The following is a 27,658-nucleotide window of genomic DNA, read 5'->3' on the forward strand; positions in this document are numbered from 1 at the left end:
AAAAGACGAGGACACAAGGAAACAAATACCACAGACTTGTTCTAAAATAGTTAAGCCTAGTCGATTCAGTACTATTCATATTCAGGACAAGACAAGTCCATAACTCGTAAGGGCCTGCATTGCTAGAAATTCTAGTGACATTGGTGAAAGTTGCATTTGCAATTTGCGCTATTTGATGTGCCAGTTCCTTTCTGCTCCCATCACATCCACCATTCATTGCTAGCTTGCCGGCCCGTTGATAATGTGGGCGGAGCGTCAGTCTGATCACTGACGAAGTATGAAAAGGAATACATACAATAAAAGGCGCTGCTGGAAAAATGTGTCCATGGCCAAAGGGAAGCGTATGTGCATGTAGCAGTGCATAGCAAACTTGGGCCGTATCTCGGACTTTTGCTATATTTCGTGTGACTAGCACTGAACTCGTGAACGGGTTGACGGCAGTGTTTCCGCAATGTAATAAGATGGCATGCATGTCACTGTGCCAAGATTGCTGTCGCTCTTAGACGCCATTGTGTCTTGCGCTAGGCTGTACACGCTTTATGAATGAATGCATTCATTGTAATGAATTAAATTCATTACAATATGTTAGAGGTGTTAGCGATCACATTTTGTTTTTTAATATAGCTATAAAACTTCCTACCCGCCAGCCGTCTACTAAATACATCCGAGATTACAATAAAGCAAAGTTTGCAGAAATTAACAGTCAGCTAGAATTGTTTTTTGTAGACTTCCATCAATCAGCCCCTTCCAGAACAGTTGAGCAAAACTGGTTACTATATAAACAAACTTTTGTCTCTTCTTGATGCTCACGTTCCTCTTGTACGAATTCGCGGGGATGCCGGCAGACCCTGGTATTCGAACAACCTTAAAGAACTATCTAGGAAAGAAAAGCGCATTTTCCGCGAACTCAAATGACTCAACAATCCGCAAAAATGGGGAAAATACTTTACGGTATTGCGGGAATACACACGTTTGCTGAGACAATCTAAACGCAATTACTTCCACCAGGGCCTGCTGAGCATTCTGCGTGTCAACCCTCGCATATTCTGGAACTCATTATCACTTAAACATACTTCATGTCATAGTATCGCATTAATCAACTCGGATGGGTCTCCCGTTTCAGTGAATCAGCGTCCCGATGTCATGAACTCTTATTTTTGCTCAGTTTTCACTAATGAACCTCCCACTGATATTCCTACGTTGCCATCTACTCACTTTTCGGAAATGCTGGCTGTTATTATAAATACTCAAGGAATCTCCAATTTAATCGATAACCTTAAACATTCCAGTGCGCCAGGCCCAGACGGCATAACGGCCAAAGCTTTAAAGGGCACCAAATCTCAATCTAGCCGCTTCTTGAAATTGATTTTCACTCAATCTATTGCCTCTTCTACTATTCCGAATGAGTGGAAAATTAGCAGTATTGTACCTGTGCACAAATCTGGTAGTCGTTCCAGTCCATGTAATTACCGCCCTATTTCCCTAACTTGCATACCTTGTAAAATACTAGAGCATATATTGTACTCCAGCATTGCCTCTCATATAGACAAGCACTCTTTTTTTCTTTCCCAATCAACATGGATTTAGACGAAGCCACTCATGCAAAACGCAGCTGTTCGAATTCACCACAGACCTTCACCTCCACCTTGACTTCCGTTTCCAAACCGATGTTATCTATCTTGACTTTGCACAGGCGTTTGATCGCGTTGCCCATCTACGTCTTAATGCGAAACTTGCTTGTCTTAATCTTGACCCACTTGTATTGTCCTGGATTGAATGTTTTCTCACAAATCGCTCACAATGTCATCGATAACCTCAAGTCATCAAGTAGTCCAGTCTTGTCAGGTGTACCACAGGGCTCTGTGCTCGGACCTCTTTTGTTTCTAATTTTTATAAGTGACCTCTCTAATAGCATTCTTTCATCAATTCGGTTATTCGCTGATGACTGCGTCTTGTATCGCCGCATATCCTGCCATAGGATAGGATAGGGATAACTTTAATAAAGTGCCGGCAAACGACGATTTAACGAGTCGTGACGCTGGCCAAGCGTCGACCTGGGGTTATACTCTACTCTGCACTAGCCCAGTTGGGCCCATTTTTAGTGGGTCATGAGGCTTGTGCTTTTCGAGCGCACCCCAGGCCTGCTGGACGGCCCATAGTTGTGAGTCCTTGTCTGCAGACTGCAGTGCACTTTGAAGTGCTGGCAGGTAAGTCCTGGAGGCAGCTGCCGTTGGGAACCTGGCACAGTCCCACATGATGTGCCATTGGTCCGTCGGACCCGCTGCACAAACACCGCACAGCCCACTCGGATAGAGCTCTGGGTGAAGCACGTGCAGCATAGCGGGGGCGAGGAGTGACGCGGTCTGTATTTGTCTTAGGATTACGGCCTCCTGCCGACTGAGTGCCGGGTGGGGAGGCGGCATTGTCCGTCGAGCTTAGCGGTAACACTTGGTTACTTCGGCATAACTAGTCAATCTGTCCTTGGTTTTGAACCACCACACGGAACGGTCACTCTCGGGGGCGCAGAAGGTAAGCGCTCGCGCCGCCGAATGGGCCGTCTCGTTGTGGTTCGGTGAGGAGGCACACTCTCCGGCGTGCGCCGGGAACCACTTGATACGGACGGTGCTGCCGCGGTCTTGAAGTTGGAGCTTGCCGATGATGGCGGCCGCCGGCGCGCATATTCGCCCCTTGGCAAAATTGCGCACGGCATTCCTCGAGTCGCTGAGCACGGTGCGGTGATCGGCTTCGGTGATCGCCAGAGCGATGGCAACCTCCTCAGCGTCTGTGGCGTTCGTGCACCGCACGCTCGCTGCCGTTGTCTTCGTGCCCTTAGCCGCCGCAACGACCACTGCCGCGAAGCCTTCCCGCTTGTATTCCGCGGCAGGCACGTACCCAGGATTTTTTTTCGGGGGGGGCCCACCACCTCGATCATCATCATCATCATCATCATCATCATCAGCCTGTTTTATGTCCACTGCAGGACGAAGGCCTCTCCCTGCGATCGCCAATTACCCCTGTCCTGCGCCAACCGATTCCAACTAGCGCCCACGAATTTCCTAATTTCATCACTTTACCTAGTGTTTTGTCGTCCTCGATTGCGTTTCCCTTCTCTTGGTACCCATTCTGTAACCCTAATGGTACAACTGTTATCTAACCAGTGCATTACATGACCTACCCAGCTACATTTTTCCTCTTGATGTCAATTAGAATATCGTCTATACCCGTTCGCTCTCTGATCCAAACCGCTTTCTTTCTCTCTCTTAACGTTATGCCTAGCAATCTTCGTTCGATCGCTCTTTGCGCGGTCCTTAACTTGCTCTCAAGTCTCTGCCCCATATGTCAGCACTGGCAAAATTCACTGATTGCACATCTTACTTCTCAATAATAATGGTAAGCTTCCAGTCAGGAACTGGCAATGTCTGCCGTATGCGATCCAACCTATTTTTCTTCTGTGAATTTCCTTCTCATGATCAGGGTTCCCTGTGATTAATTGACCTAGGTAAATGTATTCCTTCACAGTCTCTAGTGGCCGACTGGCGATCCTGATCTCTTGTTTCTTTGCCTGGTTATTTATCATTATTTTCATCTTCTGCATATTAATATTCAACCCCGCTCTTACAGTCTCTCTGTTAAGGTCTCCAATCATTTGTTGTAACTCGTCTGCATTGTTGTTGAATAGAACAATGTCATCGGCAAACCGAAGGTTGCTGAGATATCTGCCGTCGATCTTTACTCCTAAGCCTTTCCAGTTTAATAGCTAGAATTCTTCTAAGCACGCAGTGAATAGCTTTGGAGAAATTGTGTCTCCCTGTCTGACCCCTTTCTGTATAGGTATCTCCCTGCTTTTCCTGCGTAGAATTAAGGTAGTTGTAGAACGTCTGTAGGTATTCTTACGCGAAGGACGAGTCAGTAAGACGAGAAACTATTTACAGAATATATTTACAACAACGGTTGCAGCGCTGACCGGTTAGATTCACAGCGCGAGCCCAGTTCGTTCTTCCTCCTCTTTTCTGGAGTGATGGCGCCTACGCGCCTCGTTCAAACAAACAAATACCACACGCATGTAGCAATATTTTCCAAGCTTTTTAGGTAAGCGTTCTTTACTCCTTGATTACGTAGTGCCTCTATGCTTGCTGGTATCTCTACTGAATTAAATGCCTTTTCGTAAGCTATATAAGCCACATAGAGAGGCTTATTGTACTCTGCAGATTTCGCGATAACCTGATTGATGACATGGATGTGATCCATTGTGAAATATCTCTTCCTGAAGCCAGCCTGTTCCCTTGGTTGACCAAATCCAGTGTTGCCCTTATTCTATTGGAGATTATTTTGGTAAATATTTTATATAATACTGGGAGCAAGCTAATGGTCCCACAAATTTTCAATTCTTTATCGTCTCCTGTTTTGTGGATTAGTATAATGTCTGCATTCTTCCAGTTTTCTGGGACCCTTGCAGTCGATAGACACTTCGTATAAAGATCCGCCAGTTTTCCAAGCATTACGTCTTCCCCTTTTTTGATTAAATCAACTGTTATTCCACCTTCTCCTCCCGCTCTTCATCGTTTCATGTTTTGCAAGGCCCTTCTGACCACATCGCTAGTTATAGGAGAGTTTCTGTATCCTGTTCACTACTGTTTCTAAGTGAGGTATCGTGACTCCTCTAGGTACTGTATACAGGTCCGCTTAGAATTTTCCCCCTGCTTTTACTATATCTTCGATATTGCTGATGATATTATCCTTCTTATCGTTTAGTGCATACATCTTGGTTTGTCCTATGCCAGGTTTCTTTTTTTACTGATTTCAGTATTTCAGGCTGCGTTCATTTCTCACGGCTTCTTCAGTCTTTCTCATGTTATAGTTTCGAATATCAGTTATTTTCGCCTTGTTGATCAGTTTTGACAGTTCCGCGAATGGCGTAACGCTATGCGGCCGCCAGTCTCATACAACCATGTAGAGCGCAGGACTCTGCGATTCTAGACTTACTACGCTCACCGCGAAAGGTAGAAAAACACCCACATAAGCACAGCAGAGAAGTGGCTATGTGAGGAGGTTCGACCGATAACTGAAGAAGAGTCATTCAAAACAAGTAATTGTTCTCCACTTCCGGCGGCGTTTTCCCTACTTCCTTTTTAAATAAAATGATGTTGATCCATAAATATTCTCATAAACAATGGTCAACTTTTTTATTGTTCGCTTTTGCTTGCAGTTTGGTTGTTGCCTTGGCTCTCTCCCTTAGTAGATCGCTTAATTTCTCAACTCCTTGCGATTTTTGTTTCCAGTTTCCAATTTTGCACAAAAAGTGATATACAATTAGGGAAAAACAGATGAGGTAGCGGGCGACAGTCATCTTGCTTATGTGTTTAAGGGTTATTGCAGGGTTTCATGATGGACGCTCGTTCACATTATTTTATTTCCCACCTTATCTAATCCATATCACGTGTATATGGTTCCGGGCATCTGCCAGCGTCGCGGCGAGCCGTAACTCAAGGAAATAATGAAGCAAAGGGATAAGTTAAACGCAATTGGCGTTTTCTCCGGCCGCAACTCGTTCCATGAGAGTACAGACCAGCTGAGTAACAGCCGCATCCCTCTCCTGGTCCCAGGATCAGCCTAAACAAAGAAGGTTGAACTAACAAAAGCAAAAGCTATGCGCGTGACGGTTGAATAGATGGTGACAACTGAACGCATCTTGAGCATCGCGCGGGTGCGGAATCTATGAGAAAACTGTCCTTCACATTACAAGAGATGCCGATAACTACCGCCATCTAAAGGGAGTGAAAAAGGCAGCATAATGCTGACCGATGAACAGCTGCCAAGTCTCAACATTGATCTGGCGGCGCTTTAGGAATGTGTGAGGAGTGGTGGCGTGAGTGGGGAGGGGGGGGGGTATGCCACTTGATTTCGGGGGGGGGCCCGGGCCCCCCCGGCCCCCCCCCCCCCCCTGGGTACGTGCCTGTTCCGCGGCGTCCACGTACCGGGCGTGCGGGTCTTGGGCGTGTTGTTCGGCGAGGGCCTTGGCCCGCGCCTGCCGCCGTTCTTGGTTGTATTTTGGGTGCATGTTCTTCGGGATGGGGTCCACGTAAATGTGGGCCCGTGCCTCATCTGTGATCTCGCACGGTTGCCGGCTGGGAGCTTGGGGTTTGTAAACCAGGGACGTCAGTATACTGCGGCCCGTCTTGGTGGTAGAGAGGCGCTCAAATTGCGCGATGAGCTGCGGCTCAGCTATTTCTTCTAGGGTGTTATGGACGCCGAGCTGCAAGAGCCGAGCCGTACTCGTGGTCTCCATTAAACCCAGCGCCGTCTTGTAATCCCGTCTGATCAGCGTGTTGATCTTGGTCCTGTCAGTGACGTACCAATTAAGGTAGGCCGCAACGTAGGCGATGTGACTGATCACGAACGACTGGACAAGGCGCACGAGACTGTCTTCACGCATGCCCGCCTGTCGTGTAGAGACTCGATGTATGAGCCAAATGGCGTCCATTGCCTTGGTGGTAAGCTTGTTGATGGTCTCGTCGTTGCGGCCGCTCTTGTTGAGCAGCAGGCCCAGTACCCTGATCTTGGGAACTTCGGGGATGCGTTGCCCCGATGCAGTCACAATTTTGATGTGATCACACTCCCGAAGAGGAGCGCGCTTCCGTCCCGGTCGAAGCAGTGTGAGGACGAACAGCTCGGATTTGGCGGGCGAGCACATTAGGCCTGTGCCATCAAGGTGCTGCTCGATGGCGGTAACCGCCGCTTGCAGCTGTTGCTCGATGCTGGCGTCGGTGCCGCCGACCGCCCACAGGGTAATGTCGTCGGCGTAGATCGTATGCCGGACGCCGGTCCCCGCTACTGCCCTCGCTACCCCGATCATGACGAGGTTAAAGAGCAACAGCGATATGACCGAACCCTGTGGAGTACCCGTACTGCCGAGCTTGTGTTCGGGGAGCTTGAGCTCTCCGGCGTGCAGTTCTACCATGCGGTTGGTCAAGAAGTCTTGAATATAATTGTAGCTCGTTACCCCCATGTTGAGTCTTGATACTTGTCCTAATATGGCTGAGTGTTTGACTTTGTCGAATGCACTTTGTAAATCAAGACCCAGCATTACTTTGCTGTCTTGTGTCTTGTTGTCGACGATTTCTTGTTTGAGTTGTAACATGGCATCTTGTGTGCCGAGTCTGCGCCGGAAGCCGATCATCGTGTCAGGATAGAGGCCTTCCTTCTCTAGGTATTCTTGCCACCGGTTGGTGACAACGTGCTCCAGCACCTTGCCCACGCAGGACGTCAGCGAGATGGGACGCAGGTTGCCGATGTCCAGTGGTTTGCCCGGTTTCGGAATCAGGATCGTTTTTGCCATTTTCCACTGTCGGGGGAGCTTGCCTGAATGCCAGCATTCATTGAAGTAATCGGTTAGGGCTTCTATCAAAGCATCGTCCAGGTTGCGTAGCATCTTGTTTGTAACGAGATCTGGGCCGGCTGCTGAGCGGGTGTTGAGCTCGTGCAGCGCTACCCGTAGCTCTGATATGGTAATGTCTCGGTCGAGCCACGCGTTGGACAGCCCCCCGTACGGCGGGTGGGTTTCCGTTGGTGTGTCTGGCAGATACTTGGCTTCCAGGCTCCTGATAACAGCGTCTTTTCCTTGTTGTTGTGTGATAGTGTGCATGAGGCGGGTCAGGCGGTCGCGCTGGTTTGACTTGGTCTTTGTTTCGTCTAGGAGGTGCTGAAATAGATTCCATGTACAACTGCGATGTAATTCCCTGTCAGCTCGGTTGCAGATCTCGTTCCACTGTTGACGGCACAGGAGCTTGCAATGTTGTTCGATGGCCCTATTTAAGTCAGCCACCTTCTTCCTCAATTTGCGATTCAGCCGGTGCTGCTTCCAACGCGCCTGTATCGAACGTTTTGCCTCTATCAGATGGGCCAGGCGGCTGTCCATGATCATGACGTCCTCGTCTGTTTCTATGGTCTTTGTGGCTGAGCGCACTGCATCGCGGAGTTCCGCCGTCCAGGTTTTGATCTCTGTGATGTCTTGTGCTGTGGTGAGGTGCCCCTTACGGAATTCGTCCCAGTCCGTCCACTTATGTATAATGGTATTGCTCCGTAATTGGTTGGGTATCATAATTTCGAGGATGTAGTGGTCACTGCCCAGGTCGACGCCCGTGTTGTGCCATGTTACTTTGTCCGTGTGGTCATTTTTTATGAACGTAAGGTCTGGTGTGGTGTCTCGTGCTACGAAGTTGCCAATGCGGGTAGGATGCGTGGGGTCCGTGATTAGGACACATTTGTGCTCCAGGGTATCCTGTAATAAGCCCCGTCCCTTGGCCGTGTCCTTCACATAACCCCACGCTCAATGGGCGGCGTTGAAGTCCCCTCCGATCAGCAACGTGTTGTCTCTGGCTTGGGTGCTGGCTGTGTGTAGTAGGGTCTTGAATTGCTGTGTTTGGTGCTTAGGGTTACTGTAGACGTTGGCGATGAACAGGCTGCCTTTCCGTTGTTTGCTTGGGAAGATTTCGGTGAAGGTGTATTCCACCCTGCTGCGGCCATGTTTGAGTTGGTGCTCGATGAACATGAGCCCTTTGCGGACGAACGTGCAGACGCCCCGTCCCACCGCTTGGCTAACGTGAGCGCGATACCCAGGGAGGGTGGGGGTCACCGTCGCCATTTCTTGCAGCAGGATAATGTCGGGTTTCTTGTTTACTGTGGTAATATGTTGTTGCAGCACTGCTTTCTTGTTGTTGTAACTGTGGCAGTTCCACTGCCAGACCGTAAGGCCTGGTAGCGATGCTATTGTGGATTGGTGTTGGGACATAGTTGTGGCGAGGGTGGGGCTTGCGTCTGTTCTTGGAGGTATGGGTGTTTGGCAAATTCCACTGAAAAGATGGGGCTGCGGACTATGGGCTTGAGGGTGTGTTCAGTGAATTCTAAACGCTCTTGTATGGTGCGGAAGGACGTGGTGATCAGTTCCTCCAGCCGTGCTAGTCGTTGGTCAGTCACGGCAGCCGTGCTGGCGTAGGTGTTGGCGAGCGCTTCAATTTTGGCTTCGAGCTGAGTTTCCAATTGGGTCAGGTCCTTGTTATGTCGTGATGAAGTGCGTGTTCGTTTCTTGGTGGTTGGGTCAGTGATCTTCTCCTCCTGGGGCGCGTCTTGGGTTTTGTCCTTTGATTCTGTGACTTGGTGCGATAGCGTGTTGGAGTTCTGCTCGGGAACAACGGTGGGTGTTGGTTCGGTGCGTGCTCGTTTCTTGGGGGTTGGATCAGTGGTCTTCTCCTCCTGGGGCTCGTCTTGGGTTGTGTCCATTGATTGTATGCCTTGGTGTGATGGCGTGTAGGTGGCGGGTGTAGGTGTCTTGGGTGACTGAGCTGGCTCTGTCCTTGGATGGGCTTGCTGTGCTTGAAGTTCTTTCTTGACCTCGGCTAGCTCTTCGGCAAGCCGGCGCGTGGTTTCTGCCAAGGTCGCATTGGTTGCGCGGAGTTGTTCGAGTTCCTTGTAGTAGGGGCTGGTAGTCCACGCCTGCCAGCTGCTCGGAGTGCTTCGGCCACGTGTGGCGCTGTTGGAGCTGGCGCTGCTGCCTTTAACTTCGCCCTTGGCTACGTCGGCCCAGCTGACTTTGTCACGGGAGCGCGATCGCTTTGCGCCGCAGCTGTTCTTGTCTGACGAGTCACGGCCACGGGATGCACTGTGCGAGGCATGACGGGAAGCGTAACGTGATGCATGGCGTGAGGCATGGCGCGACGCGCTGCGGGATCTGCCACGGGAAGGGCTGCGCGAACGGGAGCGTCCTAGGCGTGGAATTGCACTTGGGGACACACTTGTGGCCCTCTCTGGGATTAGAAACACCCCATGAAGGACAAACACGTACGTTTGGTGTGGGGCACACGTCGCGCCTGTGGCCGACCTTGCCGCATACTTTGCACACTTCTATTTGCTTCCTGTAGAGACTGCAGGGATAGAGCGTGGATCCATAACGCACATACTTGGGAACCTTGATACCGTTGAACACAATGATTTTTGTCGTCGTGTTCCCGATACGCTTCGCTCCCACGGCTAGGGGTTTGTACTTTGTAACGATCTGCTGCATTATTTCGGCTTCGCTGTTCTCGAGCGCTATGCTCCTGATCACGCCCTTGACTGTGTCGTGGGCGGTCTTTCCGTAAGCGCTCACTTCGTATAGTTTGCCTTGGACGTTGATAGCTTGTATTCGAGCATACTTGTTCGCTCGCTCCTCACACGGAGTGCTGAGCACCATAATGTTCTGATGGATATTGGGACACGCCATATCCTCAGCTCTATCTGCCTTCTCAATTCCTGCTGCCGCCATGATGGCAGTAGCCATGCATGCAGCTCCCGCCTTGGAAATATCGAGCCCTCCGCGGGGCCACACGACGATCTTAATTTCTTCTGCAGGCATTGCGGGCATGCGAGCCGCCCGAATAACTGCGGTCCTGACGTTCTTGTTGAATTTAGTCTACTGCTGAGAGCTCGGAGTATCGGTACGAGAATTCGACTCACTCTGCGTTGCATGCAGGCGTGTTCGGCTCGTGTGCCCACCATTGTGCAGCCATCCGGACGTGCGATGAAATTCCTCGGGCATAATTTCTTCTCCCTTTACTTGCATGCACATTTGGGAAACCTGGGAACCGTGCGTCAAAGCGGTGGGGAAAACCTCCATGTTGTCGTGGCAGTAGCACGGCTGGCTAGGCCTAGCAAGCCTTGGCTTCACTTAGGCCTAGCAATGCCTGTTGGCGGTGAACCAGGTAAAGTCCGATAAATCGATGAAAAACGCACCTTTGGTGGAAAGTCGGGTGTCGGAGGATAGCGGATACCTTCACGATCACAGTGGTAATAAAATCTTCGGGATCCAAACTAGTTAGCACTGCGTATCCTCCCATAATGACCACCTAATACTCCAGGAAGACCTAAGCAAAATAGCAAATTGGTGCTCTGCTTGGCTCATGTCCCTCAACGTTTCCACTTGCAAGTACATTTGTGTAACTCGCAAGTGGGACATCATTAACCACCAGTACTATAATTCCAAAACCCTGACTAAAGTTGACTCTTACGGTTATCTAGGCGTTACTATCTCTAATCAGCTTACGTGGTCTGCACACATAACTCAATTTATTAACGACTGTTCTAAATCACTTGGCCTACTCAAACGATCAATTTTTCTGTCTCCTGTTCCCGTACGCAAGCTCGCCTATGAAACGTTCATTCGGACTAAACTTGAGTATGCCTCAGCAATTTGGAAACCTCACCAGTCTTATCTTATTAACTCGCTCGAAGCAATGCAGAATCGCGGAGCACGTTTTATCGCTTCAAACTACGACTGGCATACCAAGTATAAGCGGCATTAAATCATCCCTCAGCATTCCTAGCCTAACACTTCGTAGGAAGATTTCACAACTTTCCCTTTTCCACAAACTATATTATATTTTCCCACCCATATCAGGAACACTCTTTTACTACTGCCCAACCACTTTTCTAAGCGTCTCTTTAACAACCCGAATCTACAACGTCTCCATGGTTCCTCTAATGCCTTCAACAACTCTTTCTTACCTAGTGCTATTGAATTGTGGAACCCTCTACCCAACAGCATAGTGAATGAAAGTAATCCAGATAAATTTAGACACCTATTGTCATGTTTTTTTAAACACTTGACCTACCACTACTATGCTGTTACTCTAAAGTCAAACTTTTTTTTTTACTTTTCTGTTATATTGCCTGTTGTGTTGCCATTTCTACTGCCGGTTTGTACCTTACTTAGTCTTTTTCTTATTTTTTTTGCCCATCGTCTACCAGCATGTACACTAAGTTTTGTTTACCGTTGTACAAATGAGTTAACCATTGCATAATAATGACCATAGTGTTTCTTGATGCTTTTGCCCCACCCACCCCCTTATGTAATACCCTGAAAGGGGTCCTTAAGGGACAATAAATGATGGTAAATGATGATGCAGTGCTTAAATATGTCTGTTGATGATCACAGAGACCTACCCTAGTGACTCGTACGTTTGTATGCAATCGTCAAAATCATTTCAGGGTCCCTTTAAGGTTCGATGCCCAAGACACATGTACCGGCCTTCAACACAAAAATCTTGTAATTGTGCTCGTTTGACTTTGCTCCATCCTAAAGCTCCTTGTAGAATTAATCAATGTTGTCTGCTCACCAGACAGCAAAGTTGTCTGCATTGTTTCAGACTTTGATGCTCCGTCCGTGAGGCTGTCTTTGCAGTCAACTTCAGGATTGGAACAGGACTTTAAGAGGACAAAGTAAAGTAGCTGTCGATGCTGAGATGTGGCGGCCTCTGGGGGACACACCAGTCTCATGTACACTAATATCTACTGCAGGGACTCCATTGTTGTGGCGCTGAGTGTGAGGCCGTAGGTTCAATGCCCAGCCACATTCTGACTGGTATGGACTGCTACAGTGCTCGTGTAAGCACGTTTTGAGTGTATGTTAAAGAACCAAGAGTGGTCACGGTTAGCCTGGAGCATCCTTCATCACGGCCCTTGATGTTCATCTGGCTCTCGAGCCACATGCATCGTAGTACCCACGAGAGGGTTTACCCGAATGCACCTGTGGAACTTTCTGCTCACTCAGACTCACGGGTCGGCCCAAGTGAGTCTACATTAACCTCAATGTATATTCATTGTAGCATGATAGATGGCCTTTGCCTCGATTTTTGACATGTTTCAGTTTACTTTTGTTAATTTGACCCTGACGAGATTCACGATTATCCAGTGGCATGCTTTGAAGAGATTTTCCCTGCTGTCCACACTGAGACAAGAGGGGCTCGTGTGCAGGGTGTTCGTCACGATTTGCGGCCAAGTCGAGCCTCTATGTGCACCTGAAAAAGCATGCACAGGGCAGAGCTGCTGATCCACCACTGCAGCAGCCAAAGCAGCAGCGGTTGGTGTACGGCTGCCCCGTGGGGAGCTGCTCCCGCCGGTTCTCATCTCGCACAACTTTGCGGCAGCACATTGAGTGCTCCCACTCACTGCTTGTCCTTGGTGAGTAGTTTGCCATACTTGTTCACATTAGATGATAACTTGCATTACAAGCACGGTTAGTTTCTCTTATGCCTCTTTTTCACATGATAACCTTAAGTGCAACAACGACATTGACTGAGAGTTGACTATTTCTTACTGTTGGAAGTAGCGCACTGCCTGGCTGTTGTCTTCCTTGCACTGAAAGCTAACGTGTAAAACTTGGTCAGCAATGTTATTGTCAGCTGGCCTCACATGGCTCTTGTATAGAAAGCATCCTAGTTTATTCTGTAGTCTATCTTTACTACATCATTTCTACATACCTGCCAAGTCTCCCGTATTTTGAGCATTTCTTTTGGTTGCACAGTTGACAGGAAAATCTCGTGGAAATTGCAGTTGGGGCCTAATCTTATCCGTCTTTATCAGTGCTTTGTCTGGCCACATTGGCAAAAAACTAACAACATGTCGACTATACCTTCTTTTGAAATAAAAATCCTACCATTACTATGGTCCTCACATTCTAAATCTATTGCAGCACTCTCATCTCTTCGGCTGAATACAGAAAAAAAAAAACTTGAATTATTGGCCAATAATTTGGGGATTTTCGCACACGATATCATTTACAACTATTCCATTGATTGAAGGCTTTGACTAGGCAAGGTATCGCCAAGATTTTTGAGGTGATGTTTTAAGGTAAGTAGTGTTGAAGTGAAAAAACACGTTTTAGACCCAATTCAATCCAGTTGGAAGTTGCATTGCACATAGCGTTGTTTAGAAAGTAGTAGGGAAACTGTACATGGCGTTGTACATGGACATGGTCTCTCACCTTTATGAGACCGCAGTGCCGCTCTTGATGCTGATTGGGTTGATGGGTACCCAGTGGCCCTAGTCTCGCATAGCGACAGGAGCTCCTTGCCCCATGTCTGTGTTTAACAGTGGTGTAGAGGACTTATTCTACTGTTTGGAGCACGGCACCTTGATGAGGTTTTTGCAGGATGGCATACAGAATAATGTTGAACTGTGTCTCCAAGACAAGTGTGGTGTTTCTGTGGGAGCATTTCTGGAACTGCTGTCCGTGTATTTATCCTCGATGCTGGTCGCTTGGTCTGATGAAGTTTATATACCCAGAGATCGGGAGTTTTTATATGTTCCCGTGTTGCGCCAGTACTTAGTGAAATTTACGTGAGTAAGATAGATCATGACCTAGTGGGTGTTTTGGAAGGTGTGCTAAAAACGATGCATTATGTTGACGATTATCTTGTTTTTGTTGAAGCAAACGGCTGCATCAGTACCAGAGTAAATGTGCTCAAGATATTTAAGAAGTGTTGTGGTGTGAACTTCATTATTGAAGTGCCTAAGGAGCAGAGTACAGTGAAACCTCGTTAAACTATAGTTGGCCGGAGCTCAGAAAAAGTACGTGCTAAACAGTAGTACTGTTTAACCGAAATAACATGAGATCGCCCACTTACCTGTCGAAAATGGAACATGGAACTCGGAGAGAGTGCGATGAAAGGAGAAAAAAACATGCAGTATTTATTCACTTCGTACGACCAAAGTGTTATTTTCGTTTGATGCCGCAGCGGCCTAGCACGACAACAGCGGCTTCAAAATTACTGAACCTGCGTGCCAGCTTCTCAGCTGGCCCCGTCTTCTTGGGAAACACTTGCATGGCAGATTACTCTTTGGCGTTACGTATTCTTCATGCATGCGCGTGGTAGTGCTGCAGAATCCCGGGGCACCTTTTTCATGGCCGGATGCTGTTCTCGTCGCGACGATTGCATTCATGAGGCTGACGTAACACGCATCTTCTGGCGCTGTCGAGCCTGAATCTCCCTTGCTGTCGCTTTCCGTGTTGTCCTCATCACTGTCGCTAGTCGACACTTTGGCAGCAACACAGGCAACGATGGTGAAAAGTCGAACCTTGTAGCCGGCATCTCTTCACGGTCTCAGCAGCGCTGCCGAGCAACTGCTTTGCATTCCAAATGCCACACACCGTAGTCAACAGCAGATCCCTGTCGTGTTCCAGCGCCGACTTCTTCGTGTCACATTCGATAGCATGGACGATGTCTAATTTTTCTTCAATGCTGAGCACATGGCATCTTTTTTTATCCGAGCTTCGGCATAACGCGAATCCTCGCTTGCACGGCACCGCAACACTCTCTGGTGTGACGCCGAAATAATGTTGATGTTGATGTGGCTTCACCACAAATGCACAGGGCGCTTGGAGGCCGTTGTTCTGATCTCTGAGGCTTGTCGTTCTGTCGGGCTGCCTGATGGAGACGACACACCCCCGTGTTTGCACGAAGAAAAGTGGAAACGCTACGTTTTAACCGATGTGTATGCAATAAGCTGGTACGGTTTATGCGGTTACAAAACACGTTATGTTCAATGGCCGCTGAGTCGGTGATTTGACTTTACTTCTTTTAAAATGAAACTACTGTTTAAGAGGGTATGGTTCATTGAGGTTTTACTGTATTCGGTTTTTAGATCTAAATATCCTAATGGGTCATGAGCATGCCTGTTGGGTGTATTCGCCGAGGTCTGTGAAGCCCATTCTGGATTTCCGTTCTGGTCACTTGAAGCTAGCGAATGGTATTGCCTCATCCTGTTTAGAAGCAGCGTTGCACAAGTCTTGCCCGCATTGAATGATCAAGTTATCCAGTGTTTATACTGTAGTCTCTCTCGATGAAAGATTTACTGAGAAAGTTAAAATTGAAAGCAAAAGGGGTCGTGACAAGAGAGGTCAATGCCATTGATAAACCAGTTGCCAGTATTCCATATCTTCACACCTTGTCTCACCACAGGAAAAAGGTGTGTGTTCGGCGTAAATGTCATCTTTTCTGCAAGAAACAAGTTGGGCTGCATCTGTGCAATGGTAGGAAGAAAAATTGAAGGCAATACACAGAAGTGGAGTGATGTGATGGCTTTGGACCGTATGCCAGAAGAAAATGATGTAGATGAATTATGGAAGTATTTTACAGAGGTAGTGCCCAGTTCATTATCTATGTCTGTGCCAACAAGAGCTAAGTGTTTACATAAAAGCAACCCGTGAGTTTCTTGTCAGTTAATACATTCAAAACGTCAGCTACGTTGTGCGCGGAAACGAACACCGAAAAATCCTGAGAGAATAGCGGCCCTTAGCACTCAAGTTCGACAGAAATTAAGAACGTCTAAAACGTGTTTTTTCACTTCAACACTACTTACCGTAAAACATCACCTCAAAAATCTTGGTGATACCTTGCCTAGTCAAAGCCTTCAATCAATGGAATAGTTGTAAATGATATCGTGTGCAAAAATCCCCAAATTATTGGCCAATAATTCAACAGTTTTTTTTTTTTTTTTCTGTATTCAGCCGAAGAGATGAGAGTGCTGCAATAGATTTACAATGTGAGGACCATAGTAATAGTAGTATTTTTATTTCAAAATAAGGTATAGTCGACATGTTGCTAAAATTGGATGTAAAAAAGTCTCCTGGTCCTGATAAAATACCGAATGAATATTTAAAGTGATACTGTGGATGGGCAGCATGCTTGGTCAAAATCTTTTCTGTGTCATTAATAAATGCATCACCAAGTCAATGGTTATTAGCGAGGATTATGCCTGTTTATAGGGCTAGAGACAGGCTAGACATTGGGAACTACTGTCCGATATCAATAACTTGTACGGCTTGCAAAAACTTGGAACATATAATTTGTAAACAGTTAGTGGAATATATTGAAAACAGTAAAATTTTTTAGAGCAAACAACATGGTTTTCGAAGGCATCTGTCAACTGTCATGCAATTGTTTGAAGCCATACACAGTTTTGCAGAAGCCCTTAATTGTCACGAACAAGTTGATGTTATCGCTCTGGATTTATCAAAGGCATTTGATAGTGACACGTCTACTTGTTTATCAGGCAACCACGTTTCACTGCCCAAGAAATGTTATCGCACAGCACAGTATGTGCCTGCTTGTATAGAAAGCTTTTGGAATGTTATCGACGGTTCCTTCCGCTGTCTGTGACTGAACCTTGTGTAATCTGATTGCACTATGCGTGACGTGAATAATGTAGAACTTTGTGGAAGACACGCGGGTCCCAGTGATTAGTCTGGAACATTCAACGACTGATGTATAAAAGCCGACGTGCTTGACCCGCTGATCAGATTTCGATGATCACCGACTGTGTTCACCGCTGTTGCCGTTCTTTGAGCATAGCCTGTTTTTGCGGGCACAGGTTCGCCCAATAAAAGTTAGTTTCGTCTTTCACAGTATTGCTACTGTGTTCTTCATACGTCACTACCATACTACATCTGGTGGAGGTGCTTTTCCTTCATGTACTGGACGCCCCCGACAGGCCGTGATCCGAACCCGGACCGCGAATAGAACATCAACGCAGTCCCGGATCATCGAGCAAGCCGCCGTCTACAACAGCTGCCCCCAGAGCACGGACTTCTACCTGAGAAGACCAAGAAGATTATGGCCAAGACAACCACAATAGCAGCTCCAGTGTCACCCATTGTGTTTCAACAACCCACAGAGCCACCTGCCTTCCATGGAGCTACGTCGGAGGATCCGGAAACCTGGCTCGAAACCTTCGAAAGGATCTCGACCTTCAACAACTGGACCTCCGAGCATAAGCTACGACATGTGTACTTCTCCTTGGAAGATGCTGGGAGGACTTGTTTCGAGAACCGGGAGTCCATCCTTACAACATGGGACCTGTTCCGCAATAACTTCATGAGGACGTTCACGAGCGTTGTCCAAAAAGCAAGGGCCGAAGTTCTGTTGGAAACCTGAGGCCAACTACCCAATGAGACCATCACCATCTTCATGGAAGAGCTGACCCGTCTTTTCTGGCACACCGACTCAGAAATGTCCGAGAAGAAAAAAGTGCATTTCTTGATGCGAGGCATAAAGCCAGAACTTTTCTCCGGACTGATTCGCAACCCGCCGAAGACCGTAGCTGAGTTTTCTGCAGAGGCATCAACGATCAAAAAAACTGGAAATGCGCACCTGGGAATATAATCACGAGGTGCTCACGCCACAGTACACCATCCAAGGACTGGGTTCCGACGACCTTCAAGAGACCATCAGGGCCATTGTGCACGAAGAACTGCGCAAGGTCTTGCCTTCGTCACAGCCTCAAGTGGCCTCGATCGCCGACATCGTAAAAGATGAGGGTCAGCGATCACTTGGAGTTTCTGAGGTGCAACCTCAATTACCGCAACCCCAGCCAGAAGCGATGACCTATGCTGCCGTCGCATGCCGTCAAGGTACCTTCCGTGACCACGCCAGGGCCTTGTAATGCCGCAATTCCGTCGTCCGCTGCCAGCATGCCCACCCGTTGCCCAGCGCACCTACGCAAGGAAGACGGACATTTGGCGAGCCCCCGACTCTCCTGCTCTGCTAGCACTGCGGACAAGCCGGCCATGTGTACCGTCGATGCCCATACTGCGACTTGGGACTGAGAGGGTTCGCTGTCAACGCGACGCGCCAACAGCTTGGGGAGTGCCCACGTGACATCGCCAATTACCGAGCTGCCACTCAGTGGAACCATAGCCTCCTATATTTTTCATGCCCGCGCAGTGGTGCCGCGGAGACCGTCCGTTGCCCTCTCCTTTCCTCCTCGATTTACGCCTCGGCTCTCCGCGAGAGGCGCTCACACCCCATACTTCCTAAAATGCTGCCCTCACATGCCAGACCGAGCTACGCGTCGAGGCCCATCGAAGCACCCTAACCGATCCGTCAAGCAAGAGTTGTGCGATTTCCGTCGTGTTGGTTGCAGGTAAGCGTATGCGTTTTGCAACAGCAGCATGTTTATATACATATTTTCTTGAAATATCGGGGATGCATGACCGAACTTGTAAGCAGTGTACACAAATGAAGCGACCGTTTGTTTACTAGATTTTCCGCGACCACGTGTTAGTTGTTGGCGTTGTTGCAACGTGTATTGCTTTACTAGTGTAAGATCAGTGATTTACGATGCACAGACTATGGTGGGAGCTTTCCTAAGGAAACAACAAATGAGCCTGTGCTAGCCAACTCACTTCTGTGCTTCATCCTCAACGGCCTTTCAGTTTCGTTTAAAATACCCGTGGCATACTTTTTCACGAGAAATTGCACTGGCCGCGAGCTGCACACGCTCATGCGACACGTCCTGAATGAAGTTGAAAACATAAGATTTTTCATCGTGCGCATTGTCACCGACAACCACAAAATCAATGTCTTAGCGTTCCAACTTCTATGCAACGGAAGCCTCACGCATTGCATTGAGCACCCAGGAACACCGAATCGAAAGCTTTTCTTAGCATTCGATCAGTGCCACTTGGTCAAAAACGTGCGCTCGCAGTTTTTATCGCGTGACATTGGAAAAGGCGGCGAAATAACGGCGAACCACTTGAGAAGCCTCTACAAAATGCAGCAAGGCAGCCTTGTAAAGCCAGTTCGATTTCTAACGAGAAAACACGTGTTCCCCACAAACAGCGAAAAAATGAACGTAAAAAGAGCAATCCAAGTTTTGTCTCCTGCGGTGACAGCGGCACTGAAGCTCCTGCAAGAGCAAGCGGGCCACACATGCGACGCAAGTTTCGCGGGAGTCGGACCAACCGTTGAATTCATGGACACCGTGCACCGCTGGTTCATGCTCATGGACGTGAGCAATTGTACCCAGCACATACACCAGAACAATGCCGATTGCAAGCAGTTCGAATTAACAAGCGATGAACGGTTAATCTGGCTTGAAACAAGCTTCCTCGACTACCTGGCCGATCTCAAAAGCCAGTGCCTGGTGAAGAACTTCTTAACCAAGGAGACTTACGAAGGCCTGGTCATGACAACTCGTTCAAATGTTGAGTGCATTCGATATCTTCTTGAAGAGATGCGCTTTCACTTTGTTTTAACGAGAAAAATGTCGTCTGACCCAATCGAGTCGTTTTTTGGCTGGCTGAGGAAGTCAGCAGGTTCAAATGATCAAACGGATGCCCGAGCTGTTCTGTCAGGTATTGAGAAGACTCTGAAGACTGGCATCGCGTCGGCGGCTGGTACGAGCAACGTAATGGCAGCAGAAGGCAGCGATTACTTGTCAACGCTGCCGCAACAGAAAAACACAAGGGAAGGAACCAGCGAGGAATTCCCTGCAGATGCATGTAGAGAGCTCACAGAGCGACTCAAGTGAGGACAGCCTCTGCTTCCTACTCCAGATGTCGCAGCATTGGCTATGGTCGGCGGCTACTTGGCAAGAGTTGTACAAGAAAATATCAATTGCGAGGAGTGCGTCAGCCTGTTAAAAAAGCAAAACGCCTCGGCGCCCTCGGACTCGCTGATAAAGCACCAAGACCGCGGTGGACTCATCTACCCATCTGGACAACTTTTAGCGGTTCTCTACGCATTAGAGAAATTTATCGACGTTCTTCTCGCAAGAAGAAGGCACATGAATCAGCCTTTGAAGGAGGCTGTGAGTAATGCCGCTGCAATACTCCGCGAGCACAAAACCTTGATGTGCTCGACGCCAGGACACCAAGAGAACCTGCTGCAACTGTTGCTGACAATGTTTTTTCGCCCAATATTCACAAATTTTGCAATGAAGGCGACAGACAAACACGACATGGCTAAAGTGTTTGAAATAAAACCGCTGTCACGAAAGACCCTCAAACTGTGAGCTATGATCTCACAGTTCGGCGCTTTTTGGTGAAGGGCTGGCTCTCCACAACATGTTTTGTGTTGCTTACTTCCACTGTACATTGTGTACGAACATCAATTTAACGTGCGATTATATTTTATAATTCCATCTCAAATACGAACGCCAAACTTGTCTCCACGAGCGCGTGCGCAAGCGGCGCCGTCGCGGCGTCTGCTCTGGGACAGGGTATGGGAAGGCAGTGTGGTCTGGTGGCGGGCGCATGAACTAGGCGGTACGGACGGCGCGCTTTGTTCCCCCACTCAGTGAGCAGGCATGAAAAAATATAGGAGGCTATGGTGGAACTCAACGACCGTCCCGTTCGCCGTCACCACGCCGTTACCTGCCGCAGCAACGACGACCATACACTGGCCCGGCCCGGGGCCGGTCCGTCAGCCCATATCCGGAAAACTAAAAGCAGCAACCGATGGAGGTGCGGTTGCTGTTCGTCGAACTGGCGAAGATCCTCTGAAGACACAGAAGAGACTACCTTAACGTCATAACGACGACACGCCGCCGTCTCAACGAAGTCTGACAGCAAAGAATACGCCCATGAAAGACAACCTGATGATGCGACGTTCCAGCCACAGGTCAGTGCGATGCAGCCATGATCCGATGCCAAGACCTAACTGTAATGCAAGACAAAGAACCACCGACCTCAACATGCTTCTCGACGGCCACGCAGTCGCCGCCTTAGTAGACACAGGAGCCGATTACAGTCGCCGACCGTTTATTTGTACCTCACGGGGACTGCGAAAATGTCCGAATGAACAGGTGTCCGAAAAAGCAGATTAAGAAAAAAAATGAAATCCTTTATTTCCACGCACTTATTCGGGCTCGGCAGTAGGCTTGAAGAAATCGTGAATGCGCCATTGCACGCTGTTCCGCTTACGCGCAATCAGATATGCCTGGATCTCGGAGAGGGTCGTACGATCACTATAGGCGGCTGAAAGCACAGTCGCTGCTTGTACACGCTCCGCATGCGACGGCAGCGTAGCACATGGTGCATTATCTTCCGACTCAAGAGTCATCGTCCGGCGGTGCAGCAGAAACCTGACGAATGATCTCGCCGTCATCGAGTTCTGCGCATGTCAGTACAGCAGCGTGACCACCTGTGAAACTGTTAAATGAGACGGTGTCCGGAACCACTGTACAGGTCTCGGCAGAACATTTTCGGCGTCAGTAGCGTGCACATCGGAAGGCGACATATCCTAGCCTCCTGGCACCCGCTTGCCGGCATTTCCCAGCGCAGTCTGCACGGGCACTGCCGGCGCCATTAGAGACTTGACGCGATGTGTCCGTATGCCGCGTTGGATCACCGAAACCTCGACACAGCACACAAAGCAAACACCACCATGCCGACACCAGTCACACAAACGAAAAAAACGTGGCCTGCTCGCAGCGTCGTGCGCGAAGAAACAAATCAGCTGCTAGATTGTCTTGACATGGCTTACTAAGCTGAAACCGGAACTGCTGCAGAGCCACTCTATCGAACTAGGCAGAAACGATGATGATGAGCGGGGATTTCCAGTAGCGTCACTTCGTGGGGCAGCAAGGAAGCTCCGTTCAAAACAAAAATGGCGTTCAGCAAGTCGAACCATTCACTGGTCAGAGTCGGTGCATGGCGCTCTCGACCGGCTCAAGGAGTGTCCGAAAAATCAGACGAGAGGTTGCAAGGTGTGCGAACTTTTGGCAGTTGTTATACATTATGGTCTATAGGGAGAATGGCGGTGCCGCGAAGCTCACCGAATAATCGGGCATGTCCGAATTTTCGGAGTCCGGAAAATCGGTCGGCGACTGTATTCCGTTATGAGGGGACCCATCGCGGCCTAGTTGAAGAAAGTTAAGACTGCATGAAACGGCCCTCCAATTCGGACCGCTGGAGGACACTTCATTACGCCGACTGGAATCTGCACCGCAAGAATTACCGCTCATCACCAGACTTACCCTGCCACCTTCGTTATCCTTCAACAGTGTTCACGAGACATCATTCTCGGCATGGACTTCCTGAACCAACGCGGCACAATCATCGACCTGAAGTTGAAATCGATAACGCTGTCGGAAGATCAAGCGATACCGCTGGAGAGCTTTTGTAGTCACCACGCCTTTAGTGTGCTCGAAGGTCAAGTGAGCATACCGCCGCGCTCCAGCATTATCGGAACACGCGCTTACATAGAAGGCGTCATCGAGGGTGACCAACGTTTGCTACTCAACCATTAAATTTGTGTCGCAAGAAGGATCGCTCGACTGCACAGAGGAAAAACGAAGGTGTTGCTGACAAACTTGAGCCAGCATTTCAAGCACATGAACAAGGGCACGACGATCGCGTACATGAGGAAATTCTGGAAACCAGCAATGCGTTTGACCTCTAGCATTCTGCCGCATCTATCCCGGCGACTATAGTTCCCGAACCAGACATCGACATAAATCCGTCTCCCTCCCCATGATTAAGCAGCAACAGCTCAGAAGTCTGCTCCGACGATACAAAAACTCCTTTTCGACGGCATCGAGGATTCAACAAACGCCAGTCGCAAAGCATCGCATAATCACCAAAGAGTGCACTCGACCACTCCGCCAGAGCCCTTATCTAGTTTAAACACGAAAACGTGAAGCTATTAGGCAATAAGTCGACGAAATGCTGCGCAAAGACATCATCCAGCCGTTGAAAAGCCCATGGGCATCCCTGTTGTCTTGGTGAAGAAAAAGGGTGGAACCTTTCGTTTCTGTGTCGATTATCGTCAACTGATCAAGATCACAAAGAAGGATGTATACCCTCTTCCACGGATAAGCAACACATTAGATCGGCTCTGCAACGAAAAATACTTCTTGTTGATGGATCTGAAGTCTGGCTACTGCCAAATGGAAGTGGACGAGAGAGGTCACGAAAAGACTGCCTTCATCACGCCAGACGGCCTCTACAAGTTCAAGGTCATGCCATTCGGACTGTGCTCGGCACCTGCAACATTCCAGCGCGTCATGGACACAGTGTTAGCAGGATCGAAGTGGCAGACCTGTCTTGTTTACTTGGATGACATCGTCATCTTCGCCGGAAATTTCGACGATCACCTTGCAGCAGTACTAGAGGCCATCAAGTCATCAGGGCTCACTCTGAAGCCGGAAAAGTGCCGCTTCGCCTACAATGAGCTTCTGTTCTTGGGTCACCTCATCAGCAAATCTGGAGTCTGCCTCGACCTACAGAAGACAGCCGCCATCGCAAAGTTCCAGCATCCGATCGACAAAAAGGCAGTGTGTAGATTCCTTGGCATGTGTGCCTACTACAGGCGCTTTGTCAAGGACTTTTCACGCATCGCTGAGCCGCAGACACATCTAAATAAATGTGATGTCGAGTTCAAGTGGGAAACGCCGCAGGCCGATGAATTTTAAGAGCTCAAACGACGCATGCAGTCGCCACTGGTACTTACGCACTTCGACGAGCACGCCGATACAAAAATCCACACTGATGCCAGTAGCCTAGGCTTCGGTGCCGTCCTAGTCCAGACAAAAGGCGGACTTGAACGCGTGATACCTTACGCTAGCCGGTCGTTGTCAAAAGTGGAAGGCAATTATTCTACAACCGAAAAGGAATGCCTCGCCATCGTTTGGGCTACAGCGAAATTTCACCCTTACCTGTATGGCAGGCCATTCAAAGTCGTCTGCGACCATCACGCCTTGTGTTGGCTAGCGAATTTAAGGGACCCTTCAGGACGGCTGGTGCAGTGGAGCCTAAGACTGCAAGAATATGATATCACTGTAACCTACAAGTCCGGACGAAAACACTCCGATGCTGATTGCCTATCACGTGCCCCCATTGTCTCGCCGCCGCAAGATGACGAGGATGACGATGCCTTCCTTGGCATATTAAGCGCGGAAGACTTCGCTGAACAGCAACGAGCAGACCTAGAGCTGAAAAACCTCGTTGAGTATTTGGAAGGGCACACCGACGTTGTCCCTGGGGCATTTAGGCGAGGATTGTCTTCATTTTCGCTTCAAAACAACCTACTCATAAAGAAGAACTTCTCACCATTCCGCGCCAACTACCTTCTTGTTGTTCCCTCTGGGCTGCGTCCAGAAGTATTGCAAGCCCTACATGACGATCCAACTGCTAGACACCTCGTATTCTCCCGGACACTATCGAGGATACAGGAAAGGTATTATTATCCGCGCCTGACAGCCAACATCGCCCATTAAGTAAGAACATGCCGAGACTGTCAGCGATGCAAGACACCACTGACAAGGCTAGCGGGATTAGTACAGCCAATCGAGCCTCCTTGCCGACCATTTCAGCAGATCGGTATGGACTTGTTGGGACCCTTTCTGACGTCAACAACCGGAAATAAGTGGATCATCGTGACAACGGACTACCTCACCTGCTTCACTGAAACGGAAGCACTGCCGAAAGGTAGTGCAACCGAAGTGGCGAAATTGTTTGTCGAGGACATCCTGCTGCGACATGGCACCCCAGAAGTCCTCATCACCGACAAAGGAACGGCCTTTACAGCGGAGCTCACCAAAGTCATTCTGCAGTACGGTCAGACAATGCCCAGGAGGACAACTGCCTACCACCCACAGACGAATGGTCTTACGGAGTGGCTGAATAAGACTATCGCCGACATGGTAGCAGTGTACGTTGACGTCGAACACAAGACCTGGGTGGGATGCCGTCCCGCCGTATGTAACATTCGCTTACAACACGGCGGTGTAAGAAACAACACAGATCATGCCATTTAAGGCGGTTTATGGCACGAACCCGACGCTCGACGCCATGCTGCCGCACGTCACTGACGATGAGAATCTTGACGTTGCTACCTATCTCCAGCGCGCTGAAGAAGCCCGACAGCTCGCCCGCCTGCGGATCAAGAACCAGCAGCGTACCAACAGCCGCCACTACAACCTCCGACGACGCTTCGTTGAGTAGCAGCTCGGCGACCGTGTTTGGGTTTGAACCCCGATACGCCAGCGAGGACTGAGTGAGAAACTATTGCGATGCTATTTCAGACCCTACAAGGTCATCCGATGTATTGGCGCACTGGACTACGAGGTCGTGCCAGACGGCATTTCACATTCACATCGGTGCCATTCATGATCTGAAGTGGTCTACGTGGTGCGTCTTAAACCATTTTACAGACGCTGACAAACTTTCTTATTTTGTTGTTCTCTTTGCTACGGGTGTTTTTCTTTATTACTTTCATTTGCAGCATCAGGTCGATGCTTTTTTAAGAGGGGTATTGACACATGTACTTGTTTGTCTATATCAGGCGGCACGTTTCACCGCTTAGCAAATATCGCACAGCGCAGGACGCGCCTGCATGTATCGGAAGTTTCTAAAATGTTATCGATGCTTCCATCCGCTGTCTGTGACCGAACCTTGTGTAATCTGATTGCATGTGTGTGTGACGCGAATAATGTAGAACTTGGTAGAAGACACGCGGGTCCCAGCGATTACTCTGGAGCATTCGACGACTGATGTATAAAAGCCGATGCGCTTGACCCGCTGATCAGATTTTCGGCCATCACCGACTGTGTTCGCCGCTGTCGACGTTCTTTGAGTGTAGCCTGTTTTATGAGAGCACAAGTTCACCCAACAAAAGACTAGTTTCGTCTTTCCCAGTTTGGCTGCTTTCTTCACTGTCACTGCCACGTGACAATATTGTGACATACTTCCGGGAGGCATCCTGGAGCACCAGCTGCTGGTAAGCATCTTTTTGGTCAAGCTCGGTAAACGACAGAAAGCTGAGCTACTTGGTAAGGATTCATAATGCAATAGAAGGCTGAGCGCCTAAAGAAGTCGGTTTCGAGAGGGACGGACGTAATTACAGAGAGCAGTAATCGCAAAAAAAGAGTAGTGGCTATTCCGTATATTCATTCAGTGTCACACAGGCTTAAAAAAGTTGCTAGTAGATATGATGTTAATGTTGCTTTCACTGCTCCCAATAAGCTAGGTAAGAGATGCGCTGCCGTACAGAATAAAAAGGAGCGGGTTAAAGGCAAAAAACGAACAGATATTTGTCCAGTGAAGCACAATAAGAACAACAGTTTTACTGAATGTCGTATAGGTGTGGTTTATCAAATTCCCCTTAGCTGTGGCCAGTTCTACGTAGGGCAAACGGGACGGTGTATCAATCAGAGGCTAATGGAGCATAAAAGGTCGTTAACCGGTGGATCGCCTTCTAATCTTTCGCTACATTGCCGAGATTGTAACTGCAAGCCAGAGTTAGATGAATGCGCGATACTGTACAGGCATAAGAATGAAGATACGCGTCTTATGGTAGAGGCATGGCATATCTATAATGGTGGAAGTGCGTGCGTGAGTCAGCCTTCGATTACCTTACATAAGGAAGAGATTAAATGCCTCAACAGTTATCTCTCACGTAGACCAGCACGTGTACCCGATTGACACGTGGTGTTACCATTCCTGAGCATGCGCAGATGAGTTTTGTGTCTTCTTTCATTTTTCGCCTCAATGCTCCCTTCAGTTGATAGTCGGCGTTCGTGTTGTCCACTTCTCTACTCTTGTGTCCTGTTTGCACGCCTCACTTCTATTTTGCATTATGAAGCTCGGTAAACTTCTGTCCGCCGGACAACGTTGACCAGAAATCTATCCAACGCAGCTGGTGCTTCTACGGTAGCGACGAGGTTGATGGTAACCTTGAAATTTCGCAGACCCTGACAATGCCGTCTCGCTTGAAGACTGCTACGATGGGAGCAGCCCATTCAGATGTCTTGACAGGCACCAGGATGCCCGTTTGCTGTAACCGTTGCAGCTCCTGGGCGAACCCGTCCTTCAGGGCGAATGTCAGTGGCCGAGGCTTGAAAAAACGTGGCCGGGCTCCCTCGGGTACATAGGTGCCAGCCGTCGTGCCGGCGAATGTGCCACCCCTGGCTGGAACAGGGACTTGAACTCGGTCCGGAGGCTGGGGACGTTTTTCACCATATGTAGGCTGGCTTCCTGGTACTCTGGTAGATGAACGCCCAGTGCATGAATCCAGTTTCAGCCCAGCAGCGTCGGCGATGATCCCTTGGTTAAGTAGAGAAGAAG

At 48.8% G+C, this 27,658-nt stretch overlaps 1 protein-coding gene and 1 pseudogene across 4 annotated transcripts in view; both read left to right on the forward strand.

The window, feature by feature from the left end:
• LOC135909917 (zinc finger protein ZXDC-like) overlaps positions 1–27,658 on the forward strand; it is a 358,875-nt gene that overhangs the window by 245,817 nt on the left and 85,400 nt on the right. For 3 of the 4 annotated variants that reach the window (XM_065441928.1, XM_065441931.1, XM_065441929.1), the window contains exon 7: positions 12,784–12,990. The exons of the other annotated variant lie outside the window; for it this stretch is intronic. In XM_065441928.1, coding sequence (XP_065298000.1) covers positions 12,784–12,990 — 207 coding nt within the window. The remainder of the gene's footprint in view (positions 1–12,783; positions 12,991–27,658) is intronic. 4 annotated transcript variants of the gene reach the window in all.
• Positions 19,363–20,776, forward strand: LOC135909882 (uncharacterized; annotated as a pseudogene).

This window comes from Dermacentor albipictus, unplaced genomic scaffold, assembly GCF_038994185.2.
Source record: "Dermacentor albipictus isolate Rhodes 1998 colony unplaced genomic scaffold, USDA_Dalb.pri_finalv2 scaffold_31, whole genome shotgun sequence".
In the NCBI taxonomy this organism is placed as follows: domain Eukaryota; kingdom Metazoa; phylum Arthropoda; class Arachnida; order Ixodida; family Ixodidae; genus Dermacentor; species Dermacentor albipictus.